This window comes from Vipera ursinii (genome assembly GCF_947247035.1).
Source record: "Vipera ursinii genome assembly, chromosome: Z".
Lineage (NCBI taxonomy): Eukaryota > Metazoa > Chordata > Lepidosauria > Squamata > Viperidae > Vipera > Vipera ursinii.
The window spans coordinates 65,237,046-65,253,304 of record NC_139517.1 but is presented as its reverse complement, the minus strand read 5'-3'; the positions used below and the strand labels follow the sequence as shown (position 1 = coordinate 65,253,304).

General features: G+C 40.7%; 1 protein-coding gene across 1 annotated transcript in view; it reads right to left on the bottom strand.

The window, feature by feature from the left end:
• Positions 1–16,259, bottom strand: part of EGFR (epidermal growth factor receptor) — a 213,129-nt gene that overhangs the window by 70,768 nt on the left and 126,102 nt on the right. The window contains exons 5-7 of the mRNA XM_083378273.1: positions 6,640–6,708; positions 5,442–5,560; positions 4,515–4,656 (exon numbers count right to left, since the gene is read on the bottom strand). Of these exons, the coding sequence (XP_083234399.1) occupies positions 4,515–4,656; positions 5,442–5,560; positions 6,640–6,708 (330 nt within the window). The remainder of the gene's footprint in view (positions 1–4,514; positions 4,657–5,441; positions 5,561–6,639; positions 6,709–16,259) is intronic.

The window sequence follows — 16,259 nt, the reverse complement described above, 5'->3', positions numbered from 1 at the left end:
TGAGTTTATGCTGTCAGATTTGTCTTTAAGTCTGGCTTTCATTTCTGCAGTCATTGCCAAAATTGTATCAAGTATGAGTTTATAGTCAGGTGGTGGAATATATTCTTCCATTTCTTTAGTATTTTACAGATAGGCCTTTAGTGGAGGCTCTTTTTATAAAAGTCAATAAATGGCCAGCTCCACTATTCCTAAAGGTTGTTTTCAGTGCCAGGTGTTCCCAATTTTTATCTTTAAAGATAATGTCAAGGACAAATCTGTTACAGCCAGATCTCAGAGTAAAAAAAAAGGTTTACTTGCTATACCAGGTTCTGCCACAAGATGTCCTCAGTAGCATGCAAAATCTTTTTCCAGACTAATATGAGGCTTTTAATCTATTTTTAGCAGTAAATAGGGTAGTAGGTCCCCGCAAAAATAAGCAATAAAAACTTTTTAGTGGCCCCAAAATTCCAAAAGTACAAATAAGGTTGCTTAGTTATTTAGCTTAGTCATTTGATTTCTTTTAAGGCTTTAAGGTTTTAATACCCCAAGTAGGAAGTAATTAGGGAAGTAAGAAAGGTAAGGTCTCACCTAAATCCTCCAGATTGCTTCATTGTGCTTGATAGTGATTTTTGGCTTTTGGCAGGGAGTGACTTAGTGATCAGCCATGTTGATGGCTGATCACTTCTTCGGGCCAGAGGAGTTGCTCCAGATCAAACGGAGGGCTGCCACCCTTCCATGATTGCAGAAAGAGCCTCCTCACAGTGGTCGCCCCTCCAGGGTGACTTTTGACCCTTTTCAGGGTTCTCTGAGGAAGAAAGACTGGATGGCAGGGAGAGGCTTCTTCAGTTTTAGTTTCAGTTTTATTTAATTTGTATACCGCCCTTCTCCCTAGGGACTCAGGGCGGTTCACAGGGCATATATAAATAACAATACAAAAGTTAAAAAAGATTAAATCAATGCCCAGTTAAAAACAATAATACAATTCTAAAACAACAATTTAAATTCTTCCTGCACGTCCACCAGTGCTGTGTGTGCAAACTGGAAGGCAAGATCATGTGATCTTGATTCTATCTGTCAGAACCCATTTTTCCCTGGGGAAAAATATCTATCTCATCTCTTTCCTATTTCTTTCCTTCTGAGGGTTCTGCCATTCTTCTGAGGGGGAGGGGGAAGGCTCCATGGTATATTATTCTGCTTTGCTACAATGTATCCTTTCCACTGTTCCTGCATGCTGACTCTTTACACTGTCTCTCCCTTGATGTTACCTTGGGGTGAGAAAGGATTATGCCTTCGGCCATCTGGCTTATCTTTCGCTGCGGAAAAGAAGGTACGAAGATCCAACAACATCTTCACAAGCATGGGAAAGGACTCCGTTACCAGCTCCTTTCCCACAGCAAACTTAACACCAGGGGATTGGCCCATTCAAACAACTGGATGAACTATTGGGGTGGGGTTTTGCTTGAGATTCTTTTAACCTATTTATCTGAGTGGAAAACCCTCAGATTCTGCCTATCATGCTTCTCCTAATAAAAGTTCCTTTTGGAAAGAAACTGTTTCCAGGAGTCCTGCTTTCTTGGGATGAGGTTTTGAAGTGGGCACTGTCATTATCCCTGTTAGCACTGTGTGTTGGCTTTTTTTGGCAGCTATAGCACACTGCTGGCTCATATGTAAGTGATTGTCCACTAGGATTCTGAGATTCCTTCTACAGTTACTACTATTGAGCAAGGTACCACCTATACCAGTGATGGAAAACCTTTTAGAGATTGAGTGCCCAAACTGCAACCCAAAACCCACTTATGTACCGTCAGATGCTGAGTGGGTGTGGCCAATTGGGTGGGCGTGGCTGCAGTGATAACAGCAGATTGGGTGGGACTAAAAAGTTCAATCAATCAATTCCAACTTTGCGATATCTTTTTTTTGTCCCATGAAAAGTTGAAATTGATTGATTGATTGATTGAACCTTTTTCTTTTTTTGCACATGGCGGCAGAGGCATAAAGCAAACATGTTTTATAAAACCCAGCTGAAGGTTTAGGACTGGGGTGATGGTGTGCGCGCCCACAGAGAGGGCTCTGCGTGCCACCTGTGGCACATGTGCCATACGTTCGCCACCACGGACCTATACTGTACCTGTGCATTCAGTTTTTCTTGCCTAAATGTAGAACCTTACTTTTTTCACCATTGAATTTCAGTTTGATCTTCCAGTTGTAGCAGTTTGTCTCCCAGTTGATGTCAGGATAATTAAACTCTCCCATTACTATTGTGATGTGCTTCCTAACATACCTTAGTTAACTGACTAGCAAAAAATTCATCTATTTCTTCTGTTTGGTTGGGTGGCCAATAGTATATACCTATGGCAATGTCATTCCCTCCTCCCTTTTTATATTGACCCAAATGTATTCAAGACAGTTTTTTTTATCATCATTGTGCTTTATTTCTGTAGAGATGTAGTTATTTTTATATAGAAAGCAACTCCACCTACTCTTTTATTTGGTTTGTTTCTTTTAAATAATTTAAATCCCTCTAGCTGTGTGTTCCATTTGTGGGTTTCATCAGTCCAAGTTTCCGTAATGGCAATGATATCATATCTGCCTTCATTTACTTGAATTTCTAATTCAGCCTGTTTATTGCTCATACTCTGTGTGATAGTGTATAGACATTTGAGTCCTTTATGATTGGCCCTGTGTTTACTTTCTACATAACCTGTGTGGTACCTGAGATCCCCTACTTCACGGGTCAGCAGCCCGCGGCTCTTTGAGCTGTCTCCTGCGGCTCCCAGCTGCCCGGTGCGCGCGCACCTCTCCAAATGGAGAGTGGCACCACACGCTCCGAGAGGTGCACGCGCACCTTTCCAAAGGGCGGAGGTGCGCACGAACCTCTCCAAGCCGCCGCCATCCCGTCCGGAAACCTGCCGCATTCGTTAAACATTGACAAACACGGCAGCTGTGCAAACGGGATGGCGGTGGTTTGGAGAGTGCGCGCGCACTCGGCAAACCGCCGCCATCCCGTCCGGAGACCTGCCGCGTTCATCAAACATTGACGAACACGGCAGCTGTGCAAACGGGATGGTGGCGGTTTGGAGAGTGCGCACGCACCTCTCCCAAGCTGCCGCCATCCGGAGACCTGCCGACATTTGGTGAGGTTTGGGGAGGTGCGGGTGCACCTAAGGTCATTCGGAGAGGTGTGCGCACACCTCTCGGAATGAATAGCGGCGGCGCTTCTTGCGAAAGCTGCCGCGGCCCGTCTGCAAAGCTGCTGCTTTCAGCAGCTTTGCAGACGGGCCGCGGCAGCTTTCCCAAGAAGCGGGGCCGCTGCCCGTTCGCGCGGAGGTACATAGACCTGCCGATGTTTGGGGAGGTTTGGGGAGGTGTGCGTGCACCTACGGTCATTCGGAGAGGTGCGCGCACACCTCTCGGAATGGGTAGCGGCGCCGCTTCTTACGAAAGCTGCCGTGGCCCATCTGCAAAGCTGCCGAAAGCGGCAGCTTTGCAGACGGGCCGTCGCCGTCACGCAACCGGGAACCAGTTCCATCACACATAAAAAAAGGCAAACGCGCGCGTCCGCGCATGCGCAAGAAAAACCCATTTTGCGCATGCGCAAAATGTTTTTTGCGTATGCGCGTGCATGGACGCATGCACACGGCTCCCACTTTTTTATGTGTGATGGAACCGGTTCCCAGTGGCTCTTTTCCTTTTTCGGGTTGCCGACCCCTGCCCTACTTCCTTACCATATGTTTGATTAGTGCACTTGGTGTGGCACTCACTATTAAAAGCTTGATTTTGCTTGACAGCAAGGTTGATATTCTTATCTGCACACACATCTATGTTATATGCACTGATAAGCCTATTAGTTTTAGATTGCTGGGGACAGGAATGTTCTATATCAATGAACTCACTGTCCCTTGATTCAGTTTAAATATTTCTCCAGAAAATCTGTGAATTTAATGCCAAATAGACAATAAGGAAAATTTGGAACTGGAACATCCTAGATGGATGCAATGCTGAAATCAGTTTTGTCATTTTTCAAAAGTAGTAGAGGTAACTGAGAATTTACGTTTTCATCACACTGAAGTCTCCCTGGCTACTCACATTTTCTAACTGAAAAACACAATATACCTATATGATACTTAGAATTAAATTGTGATGAAAGCTATACAAATTACACCTGCCAAAGAGCTGACAGAATATTCACACACATTCCTTATATATAAACCCCTGACTTAATTTATTAGATTTTCCCCAAATTCTTTTCTCCATTGAATTAAATCTCAAGAGTAAATTCTTATGGATGTATATGTTTATAAATAAATTCCTTCAAAACATATTCCAGTATTTCATTTATTTTTCACAAGTTTAGCACTCCATACCTACTACCATATTTTTGATTCTTCATTTTACAATGCATAGGCATATAGGAATAATTTCCTGAAATACAAATTTGGAGTTAATATCAAGCATCCCAAATAAAAGATAAAAAGAAACTTAACTAGCTTTGTTAAATAAAATTTAACATAAATAATAATATTTATTTAACTTACGTGGACAGTTTTTTACACAAGTTGCTCCAAAACTGTACTTTCCTTCTGGGTTATCTTCCAATTGATAAGTATAGGGATTGTATATTTGTAAAGCTGGGCAAGACTCCTTGCAAGTTGCATCATCCCAAAACTTGCGACATGCCTATAAAAAGGTAATCCAAATAATCTTTTGTTTTAACAGTGTCAGGAAGTGACAACAGTGGATTTTAAACAACTACTTAAGACTAAAATTCGGAGAATTCAATATTCCATCCATCCAACCATTAATGTAGACAGACAAGATAGAAATATTATTTTTGTCATTGACCAATAAAGATACATTCAATAAAATGAACAACACAAACTATCCCCTAAGAACAAGAATTATTGTGGGCAAAGTTTACACATAATGTAGCAACATTTTGCTACTTTAAGAGAAATAAATTTATTTTGATGGTGTAACAGACACTATTACTGTTCCAGAAATTTGACTAAAGGAGGAATAATCAACTGGTTATGAATATCCTTGTAGAATTGGCAATACAAAAGAACATGGGCTCTGCTTTCTATGGTATTCATTTTCATAAAAGCAATAATGAGTTTCCTATGGAGTTTTCCTATATTTCTCTTCCAGGACAGATGGGGGGAGACCAAATTTTTTAAAAAAGTAGATATAATATGGGACTAACTAAAAACAGCTAGGATAATTATAATTAAAAGAAATGGTAATCAGTTATATTATGTCAAAATACAACCTTACTGAATTTTCAATTTAAGAATGAGATTAAAGCACAAAGACTTATTTTTTGTATATATTTGTTATATTACTTTTTATTGCTTTGTTTATTTATTGTAATTAATACTTTAAAAAATTAAGCACAATAATCAGAATTTTATTTCCTTTTCTATATTGCTAAAATGCTAGGCAAGTTTCTATAGCTTCCTTACCAAGCAGTCACTTTCTTTAGGACCTGTACATCCTGCTGCGCACTGAGTATGACAGCAGTCACTTGGTAATCTTCCCTTGCATCGACCTGAGCACTGTGCTGCACAGTCAATCTTAGTTACTGAAAGTTGAAAATAGCACAAGTTAAACTACATGTTTTACAAATAAAATATTTATTAAAATATTTTTAAAGTATTAAAAATATTTAATACTTTGAACGCTTTTTAGAAATCATAAATATTATTTGATCGAGTCACAGTTTAGTTACAGGTAGTCTGTATGGTCACTATGGTTATAAAAAGATGGATATAAAAAGATGTTGAGACTCTGGAAAGAGTGCAGAGAAGAGCAACACAGCTGATTAAGGGGCTGGAGGATAGAACTTATAAACAATGGCTTCAGGAATTAGGTATGTCTAGTCTAGTGAAAAGAAGGACTAGGGGTGACATGATAGCAGATTCCAGTATTTAAGGAGCTACCACAAAGAAGAAGGGGTTTTCAAAGCACCAGAAGGCAAGGCAAGAAACAATGGATAGAAACTAATCAAGGAGAGAAGCAACATGGAATTAAGGAGAAACTTCCTAACAGTAAGAACAATCAACCAGTGAAACAGGTTGTGGGTGCTCCAGCATTGGAGGCTTTTAAGAAGAGACTGGACAGCCATTTGTCTGAAGTGGCATAGGATCTCCTGCTTGAGCAGGGGGTTGGACTAGAAGATTTCCAATGCCTGTTCAACTCTGATGATGTTCTATGTTTTTGACCAGCAAAGTCAATGGGAAAGCTAGATTCACTTAACAACTGTTTTACTTAACAGCTGCAGTGATTCATTTAATAGTTGTGACAAACAAAATGGGCCAAAGTTCACTTAACAACTGACTCACTTAACAACAAAAATTTTGGGCTCAGTTGTGGTCATAAGTTGAGGACTACCTGTACACTGTTTCTTTCTGAGACCTAGGAATCTGAAACCAATGGAAACAAGATTTACATTTTGCTTTCGCAAAATGATGCATAATCAGCTGATCATTATTGTATAAGAGAACAGGCCAGAAGATATAAAAAGTCTATTTAATTTACTTACCCATTAAATCACTATCCTATCCTATCCTATCCTATCCTATCCTATCCTATTCTATCCTATCCTATCCTATCCTATCCTATCTCAACAGAAGTGGGGTGGAAATCAATGTATGTTCTTACATATTTGGCAATTCTCTTCGCCAGCACCCCAGCAATGCCCTCTTGTGCAATTCGGATGACAAGGAGAACCTAAGGGGGAAAAATACAGAATGTCTCTGAATATTATAAATGTATTCATGCCAATTTTATGAAAAACTCAAGTTTTATAGGAAACTTTTTTCACAAATCAATAACAGTTGTCAGTTTTGAAGTCATATTCTGGGCACTATGAATCTCAAACTCAGTATTTTACCAATTGCCAAATCTTCCATGCTTTGCTTTCATGTAGATAATACTTAGATAATATCTAAGTATTATCACTTGCATCCAATTAGTGCAGGTTCGCATCCCACCAGGCTCAAGGTTGACTCAGCCTTCCATCCTTCCAAGGTAGGTAAAATGAGGACCCAGATTGTTGGGGGCAATAAGCTGACTTTGTAATAATGCCACTTGGGGTGTGTGTGAAAGCCCTAATAAGCAGGCATATACATAGAATGAAGGCTACTGCTAAGCTTGTAAGCCGCCCTGAGTCTTCGGAGAAGGGCGGGATATAAATGGAATTAAAATAAAAATAAAATAAAAAAATAATCAGTGGTGTCATGTTTATTAATAGTTGAAAACTGGGCCATTTAAATAAATTATTTACTTACCAATACTGTTTATTTAAAATTATTAATACATGCTCTGCAATAAAGCTGAATATTGATTCCTAGGGGTAAGAGTATCAGCAAAATAAATGAAAACAAAATAAAGGAAACAAATACATTTTCTTTGGGGATATTTTCCTTCCAAATTTAAGATACAATTACATTTCTTTATCAAGAAACCAAATCATTTTAGTGTTATGCTGCTGGGAATTCTGGGAATGGTAATCTCACACATTTGGAAGGTATCAATTTGGAATAGCTATCAATTCTATTTCAATGAATTATTCCATATTATGAAGCATAAAAATAATTTTAACTTTCTGATTTACTATTTCTATAGAACAGCAAACAGTGAAGATATGCAAAGTTGCTAATGAGCAAAAATGAGAAGTGTGGTTTTATTTTTTATTACTTGAGTGTATGAGAAGAATATGACAGAAGAGAAGTAAATATATACACACAATCCATGTAATTATACACAAAACGTCTATGGGGTTATGGCAGTGGCCTCATAACTAGATGTCCAATTCAGTTATCTATTCTAGGCAATTGCCTCTGGTGTTGCTTTGTGCAGATTTTCTAGGGAGCCAAACAATGCATGTCATAGAGTGTTGCACAATATGCTTAATACTTTGCATATCGACACCACAATCCAACAAGAAAATCTTTCCATCCCCATTGATACAGAGCAGAGGAACTTCTTCCAGTATCATACCTGTAATGTATTGGGGTTTTTGCTTGTACTGATCCACGTGTCTGTTTAAATGCTGCATTAACGGTTGCTCAATGGTGTATATGTGTAATGGCTACTGACTAATCCCAACTTATTGTCTCCAGGGCTATCATTGGTAGAATTGGGGCGGGAATGGCTTCCTTCAAATCTATTGGCCTCCGCCTAGTGGCCAACTATATAAATAGCTGCTGAGCAGCCACTGTTTCAGTTCTGTTCTGCTTGACTGCAATAAAGCATGTTACTGTTTGGAACCTTCGTCTCGCTTATTGCCTGCAACGAGCTGACTACACAACACTGGCGATGAGGGTGGGATACTGCTTCTTCATAAGAGCCTGAAGTCACTAGGGGGTGAGACCAGCATAGCGCCTGGTAGGGACAGCGTTTCCCCCCTGGGTCTGCCTAGCAAGCCACACTGGAGACCATCCCGCCCTGAGGATCAGTCCCAGGGCCTACGAAGAAGCCAGTAGAATGAAGCAACGTGAGACACAAGCCGCAAAGACTTCTCACCATGGTGATGGTTGGAAAGCTCGAAGAATTTGATGTCACGCACCCGGAGAGATGATCATCCTACATTTCGAGGGTGGAGAACTACCTCCCGGCAAATCAAGTTGCTGAAGATGGTCTGAAGGCTACAACACTCCTCTGTGTGTGTGGGCCTGCAACGTTTGACATCGCTGAGGACTTAGTCGCACCGGCACAACTGGAGTCCGTTAGTTATGTGGACCTGAAGAAACAGCTTGGTGACCATTTTCAACCAAAGCTGTCAGTGATAGCATGGAGGCATGCCTTCGAACACGAGAACAACAACCTGGCAAGACGGCCATGGAGTTCATTGTGGCATTGAGACAAGCATCGCGTCTTGTTAGTTCATGGATTTGGAAGAAAGACTTTGAGACCATCTTGTCTGTGGACTCAGGAGTAGAGAGCTCCAACAAAAACTTTTTGCAAAGGAGACTCTCTCACTCCAAGAAGCTTTGAAAGATGTCATCACGGACAAAGCCACTGGCGGGGCCGTGAAGGTGTTGTGGCCTGCCAAAAGCACACCACACGCAGAAGCCATCCACCACGAGGATGCTGAGCAATGAGAAGACATCAACTCTGACCATGAAGTCAACAAGATTCAATGACACCAAGACAAGGAATAGAGACCCTCTGACAAGGCAGTTCCCTTACTTAGATGTTGGGGCTGTGGAGGCCGCCATCAACGAGCAGACTGCAGATTCAGGACAGCCACGTGTTGGGCCTGTGGGAAATCCGGCCACATTGTAGCTGTCTGTAGAGGTCGCCAGAAGGACTGCCAACCAGATGAGTCATTCAGGAGAGGTCCTGGGGCCCCAGGGCAGCATAGAGTAGGATTCTGCTTCAGCCACAGGAGTGTCTGCCATACAGGAGCTCGCCGCCCCCTCAAACAAAAACTTTGACTTCAAGTCAAGCTGCAAGGTGTTCCTTGCAGAATGGAACTGGACACCGGTTCAGCTATATCCATTATTTCCCTTGAGACCTTCCAGTTTGTGTGCAGCCGCAGCAAGAGATGGGCCAAACTTCAGCCATCATTGGGATTGATTGGTTTGATGCACTGGGCATTCAAGTAACTGGAATTCACCGGACACAAGCGGTGAACTTGGCATCAGTATGCGAGGAATTCGCTGATGTTTTTGACACAAGCCTGGGAGAGTACAAGGGCCCTCTGATAGCCTTTAAGCTTGATCCCTCCATAACGCCAATTAGGGTCAAGCCCCGTCATATGCCTTTTGCATTAAAGCACAAACTTGATGCAGAGCTGAACAAGCTGGTCAGTCAGGGGGTACTACAGCCCATAGATGGTGGGGAGTGGGAAACTTGTATTGTTACATCACTTAAGGCCAACCGGGAGATCAAGATTTGCTCTGATTACAAGTGCACCATTAACCAGGCACTGCAGCAGCACGAGTACCCGGTGCCAGTCATTAGCCACATTTTGGCATCACTGCAAGGAGGTAGCATGTTTGCTAAGTTAGATTTGGCACAGGCCTATCAGCAGTTACCAGTGGATAAGGCCACAGCAGCTGCACAAACAATTGTGACACATAGGGGGGCTTTTAAGGTCAAGTGCCTCCAATTCGGGGTTAGTGTAGCCCCAGAAATCTTCCAGGGAGTAATGGAGCATACACTCAAGGATATTCCGGGGCTCTGCCCCTATTTTGATGATGTACCCATTGCCAGAGAGTCCACTGAGGTCCTGGCAAGGCAGCTCAAAGCCATCCTTCAGTGGTTCCGCACAGAGGGACTCAAGCTGAGGAAGGACAAATGCAAAATTGGGGTCCCTTCCACTGAATTTCTGGGGTTCAGTATCGATGCCAAAGGCATCCATCCTGCAGAGTCCAAGTTGAAGGAAATTCAGCTGGCACCAAGCCCCAGGTCTAAAGGAATGCTCCAGGCATTCCTGGGAATCCTACATTTTCAACACATGTTCCTTCCTAACAAGGCCACAGTGGCCGAGCCATTACACCGGCTCTTAGACAAGAACACCCTGTGGAAATGGACCAAGGTTCAGGAAAACAGTTTTAAGGCGGTAAAATCACTACTGTCCTCAAATTCAGTGCTCACACACTTTAATGAAAACTTGCCAGTTTTCGCATCCCCTTATGGGGTTGGGGCTGTACTCAGTCATTTGTTGGTTGATGGAACTCAGTCCTCTATTGCTTACTATTCAAGGACCTTGTCCTGGCTGAGCGCAATTATGTTCAGATCAACAAAGAGGTCTTGGCTATCATGGCCAGGATTAAAAAAATTCCATGACTATTTGTATGGCTGCCAATTTATGGTCTTTACTGACCACAAGCCATTGTTGGGACTATTTCCCCCAGAATGTTAAGGTGGTCCATTTTTATGTCAGCCTACAGCAACAGGCTGATCCACAAACCCAGCAAAGACATGGGCCATGCAGATGGCCTTAGCAGGTTGCCATTGCCACACATGGAGCCAGCCACTCGCATCTTGTCCATTCCCAGAACTTCCTCTCCATGCAGGGGACAGCAGATGACAAAATTTTAAGCAGGGTGCTGTCCTGGGTTCACACTGGATGGCTGGAAAATAGCCTGGGACCAGAGTTCCAGAGCTATTTCACACGAAGACATGAACTTTCAGCTCATAAGGGGTGCATTTTTTGGGGAAGGAGGGTCATTGTCCCCAGTTCATTAAGGCACCAGGGCTATCATTGGTACAATTGGGGCGGGAATGGCTTCCTTCAAACCTATTGACTGCTGCCTAGTGGCCAACCATATAAATAGCTGTGCAGCAGCCACTGTTTCAGTTCTGTTCTGTTTGACTGCAATAAAGGATGTTATTGTTTGAAACCTTCATCTCGCTTATTGCCTGCAATGAACCGACTACACAATACCTAATCCTGTTCAACTTCATCCAAACAGAGCGAAGCCAGTCAAAACCAGGTGGTTTGGTGGAGGAATCATTAATGTCAATAAAGGAGAATATTTGTAGCTCAGGATTGAAATGAGGGATCTTTTGTGCTCTCTGAGCTTGGTGCTTTCTTGCAAACATTTCATTACCAAAGTGCTAGACTAGCATTGATGATGTTACCTGGTTTGAATAATGAAAGAAAACAACCAAGCTCAGAAATCACTAACGGTTAGGCCACAAGAAGATATCTTGGACCATTCTTTTCTCCAGGCGTTCAGGAATATGCAATATGCCAGAAATGATACACATTGTCTGGCAAAGTTGGACATCAACCATGTGAAAGTGGGCTTTCTTAAGCCACATACTGGCAGAATATTCAGCTGTGGAATAAACCAAAGTCAAGACTGCTGTTCATAGGTGTTAGCATCAGCACTTCAGGATGTTTCAGCCAGAACTGTTGTACAAATACCACATACAAATGATAGTATAAAAATCTATTGTGAGAATCACAATAAGCCTTGGTGTTCTATGCTTTGCTCCTTCTTTAGACCACAAGAAGTAGCACAGGCCAAACAATGGGAGGTGAAAAATTCCAGTACCAATGGTAAAATGTTTAACACAAAGAATTTGCATAGTGGGTTTTTTTCAGAATGATGATATATGGGGAAAAGATGATTATTTAGCATTCATTTAGAGCAGAGAAGAAAATAAATAATTAATAAACTATACAGTATACAGTATGTTTTAACATGCTTAGCATTTTAGGTCATATCAAATTTCATGTTAATTTCTGACCTGTTTTTTTATCCCAACAAAGAAGGAAGAAAAAAATAGAATGTGATAATTTGTCAAAAAATGTAGTTCTGATTTGAAAAAAAGATTGGTGAAACAGAAACAATGCATGAACAAATCATAAGCATGTTTAAAAGGGTTTAGGACAGTGATGGTGAATCTTTTATAGATCGAGTGCCCAAACTGCAACCCAAAACCCACTTATTTATCATTGGGTGCTGGGTGGGTGTGGCCCATTGGGTGGGTGTGGCTGCAGTGGTAATGGGAGACTGGGTGGAACTAAAAAGTTCAATCAGTCAATTCTAACTTTGCGAGATCTTTTTTTCCCCGTGAAAAGTTGTAACTGATTGATTGATTGATCGAACTGGGTTTTATCAAACCCAGCTGAAGGCCTAGGACTGGGGTGATGGTGCACGTGCCCAGAGAGATGGTGGCAGTCTCTCTCACCCAGAGAGACGGTGGCACGTGTGCCATAGCTTCGTCACCACGGGTCTACAACAATTTGCTGTGGTCATCTTGCCATGATTATCTTGCTGTGGCCAATTTGGCCCTGCCAACTCCCATAGGACAACTCACTATGAGACAATTCAACACAGGATAACTCAACATGAGATAAGTATACTGTTATCTGCCACTTTTTCTTTGGAATTATTTTAATGTTTGTTATTCACATTTCATTTTGTCCCTCCTTTAGCATCTTTTTTAATGGTTGTATTCCACCTTTTCTTTGATATTATTGAAGAAATATCATTAAAGAAAGGATGCTAAAGGAGGGGGAAAATGAAATGTAAATGACAAAAATTAAAATAATGTTGGAAAAACAGTGACAGATAACAATACAGTTAATTCACATTGAATAATCCTGCATTGAATTGTCCCACAGTGAGTTGTCCCATTCTGTGTTTAATATAGTAATTAAAATAATTAATAATTATTCATTAATTAATTTAAATCCATACTCAAATGCTGCCAAAGTTTGCCAAGGGTAATTGATGTGTACAAACATACATATGAGCATGCACACAAACACACAAACCTATAAACACATAGAAAAAGAAAGGGAGAGGGACAGAGAGAGAGGGAGGGAGAGAAACATAAACATTTTTAAAAAGCAATTTGATGCTAATTCTATATTACCTATTCCTAAAACTGTTTAGGAAATATTTATAATTTTGTTCTATTGTTGAGAAACTAGCTGTTTACAACATATTCACAAATGCCTAGAGAGACATACCCGCAACTTAGAGGGCTGCCAAACATTAATCCAGAAGCAGCTGATGCAACATACTCATCACAGTAGGCTGCTCTTAAGAGAGAAATTCATATAGGAATTTTATATACAGTTCATGTTGTATTTGTATTGACAGTATTCAATACACTTCAGAACCACTTTTCTTAAAAAGAAAACCAGCATAATAGAGAAGTCTGCTAAAATCAGAATATTTTTTCCAGAAAACGTTACAGAGGTATCAGAACTGAAGTTGTTTCCGCATTTCCACAGACTGAATAAAGGATATGATGTAATGGAACTACAGGTAATTCCTGAGTTGCGAGCATTCCCTTAGCGAATGTTTGAAGTTACGCAATAAGCACCCCCTAGTACTTATGGGCAAATCCTGAAATTACAAATATTGTGGCACCACAGCAGTTGTTCACCCTTATGAGCAATCACAGTGGCACTGTAACATTCACCCTGGTTATTTCTGCCCTTCCCATGCCTGCTCTGGGTCTCCCTAGGCACTAGGCCTTCAATAGTCACCCTGCAACTTCTGGTTCCTGCACGCAGCGAAATAGTTGAGAGGCTTGGGACTCTGAGCCCTCCAGTTGAGTTTCTCCCTGTTAGGGGACCCTAAATGGGCCAGAAGCTGCCCCGGAGAGGGGGCAATGAAGAAAGGAAGTCCCAGGGACCTAGGAGAGATGGCAGTTGACCCATTTGGTCCAGGAGAAGCCTTCCAGAAACCAACAGGAGAAAGACTGACTTAATTTCAGAGTCCAGCCCCAGCTGCAAGCAGCGGAAGTCAAAAGCACTAATTTAAGCTGATCGTAAACAGTGTATTTGAATCTGGGTAAGAACATTTATTTTCTCTATCCTACTTACTTTCATGAAGGGGAGAAACTCCCAAGAAGCAAAAAAGCCTCCGAAAGTGAAGTAGGGGGGGTTTCCCCCACCCTTTAGCTACTGGAAGTGGCTATTCCTTTCACAGAGGAATAAAATCTGAAAAAAGGAACCAGTGATGACACCTACTGGTGGATGAGGATTATGACAGTCAAGGTAAAACCAGGGGGAAAAAATAATCTTGCCTGTGACCTTCAAAGTTATAACAAAGTACACCTGTGTAGATAAAGTGAGACTTGCAAACCTGAGGGAATAAAAACACAACAACAACAATTCTGACTCCAAAGCTATTTCCAAAGCAGGGCAAAAAAATCTGGACTTTTGGTCATCTTGGAAAATCAGAGATTTACAGGAAATACTTATCAAGAAAAAATGAATATTTTTCAAGAGACATATGTAAAGCTGCAACTAATTCAAGGAACAATGATCTCAAATCACAAAGAAACTCAAAATAACTTTGAAAATATAAGTCAACGTATTTCCAATTTAAGCCTATACCAAAAAAAAATCCTCAGGAAAATACAGCAGAGACGGAACAGACAAAGCAGATGACTGAACATAAATTCGAGTATAGAGACTTGAAGATGGAATTTTACAAAACAAAGAAGTATGATCTAATCCAAGTGGAAAATATTTACAAGAAACACTAGATTTTTTAACACTACAAAATAAATTTGAGGACAAGAAAAAAGACTGCATAAAACATTCTACAGAAATATCAGGAAAAATACCAGAACCAGAGAGACAAAAAGCGACAAGAGAAGCAGAGAGAAAAAGAAGGAAAAAGATTCCTAATAAAAAGCAGTGGGCAAATGCCCCTAACAAAGATACTGCCTTACCTTTTATATCTACAGCAACATTTATGAACATATGGAAAAACCTTTTGATTCAACAAAATACACTGATTAAGAAAGACATTGGGCAAAGGAAAAATATTAAGATGGAAATCAAGAAAATAGATGATGGGACTATCAGAGAGAATACTTAAAAAAGAAACATTTGTTTGAATATGGTTAAAGAAATAGAAATTTTTTTGGAATATATTATTTTAAGAGGGATGAATTCTCTAAACCTTTTCAACCTTTTCACAGATTGTACCACTTTTAGGACATGACAATATTTGAGTACCACCAGTGCTTAGAAAGGTGTCAAAAACTTGATGACTAAAAAAGGGGGGGATTTTGGGTTTTACTGATTAGATTCATTTGTTGTTATAGAAATGGCTAGTTTATAATATTATGGAAAAGTAAAAAGTTGAGGGTCAATGTTAATGCTTCCTTCTACTGCAACAGAGGAAGTCTGTTCTTTTCCTCTTCTCCCCCTCACATTCCCCCCCCTTTTCCTCCCCACTGTGTCCTACTATTTGCTTTTGTATTTTTGTATTTTATTCTACAATCTAAGAAAATATTACAAACTGTAGGAAAAAAGTAAAAAAACTACCAGTTTTAATTTCTTTGCTGAATCATTTTCCCTTTGCACTGACAAATATATGATGAATTTATCCATGTTTATTAATATGCACCACTACCAGCTATTTGAGGGGTCTTCAAACTTGGCACTTTTAAGACTTGTGGACTTCAACTCCCAGAATTCCTCAGCCATCATGGCTGGATGAGGAATTCTGGGAAATGAAGTTCACAGGTCTTAAAAGTTGCTAAGTTTGTAGACCCTTAAGCTAGCTGGTCAGCCCTTCTTAGCTCTCCTTCCACAGTGTAATAAGAATGCACCCCCCAATCTCTTCCCTGTACTCTTAAAGAAACAGGAATCAAGTGCAAAGCAAGAAAGGCTCACAAAATAAAGAACTCTGGTTTTTTTTCCTTTAAGCTGCTTCAGGGGTGTCATGTGTCACAACGTTGCAATAAAAGACTGAAAAGCCCTGGCAATTGTGAAAAGCTTTAGCCTTAAAATTAAACCTGTTTACCTTCAAAGAAAATTTTCTAAAAGCTATAGACAGACT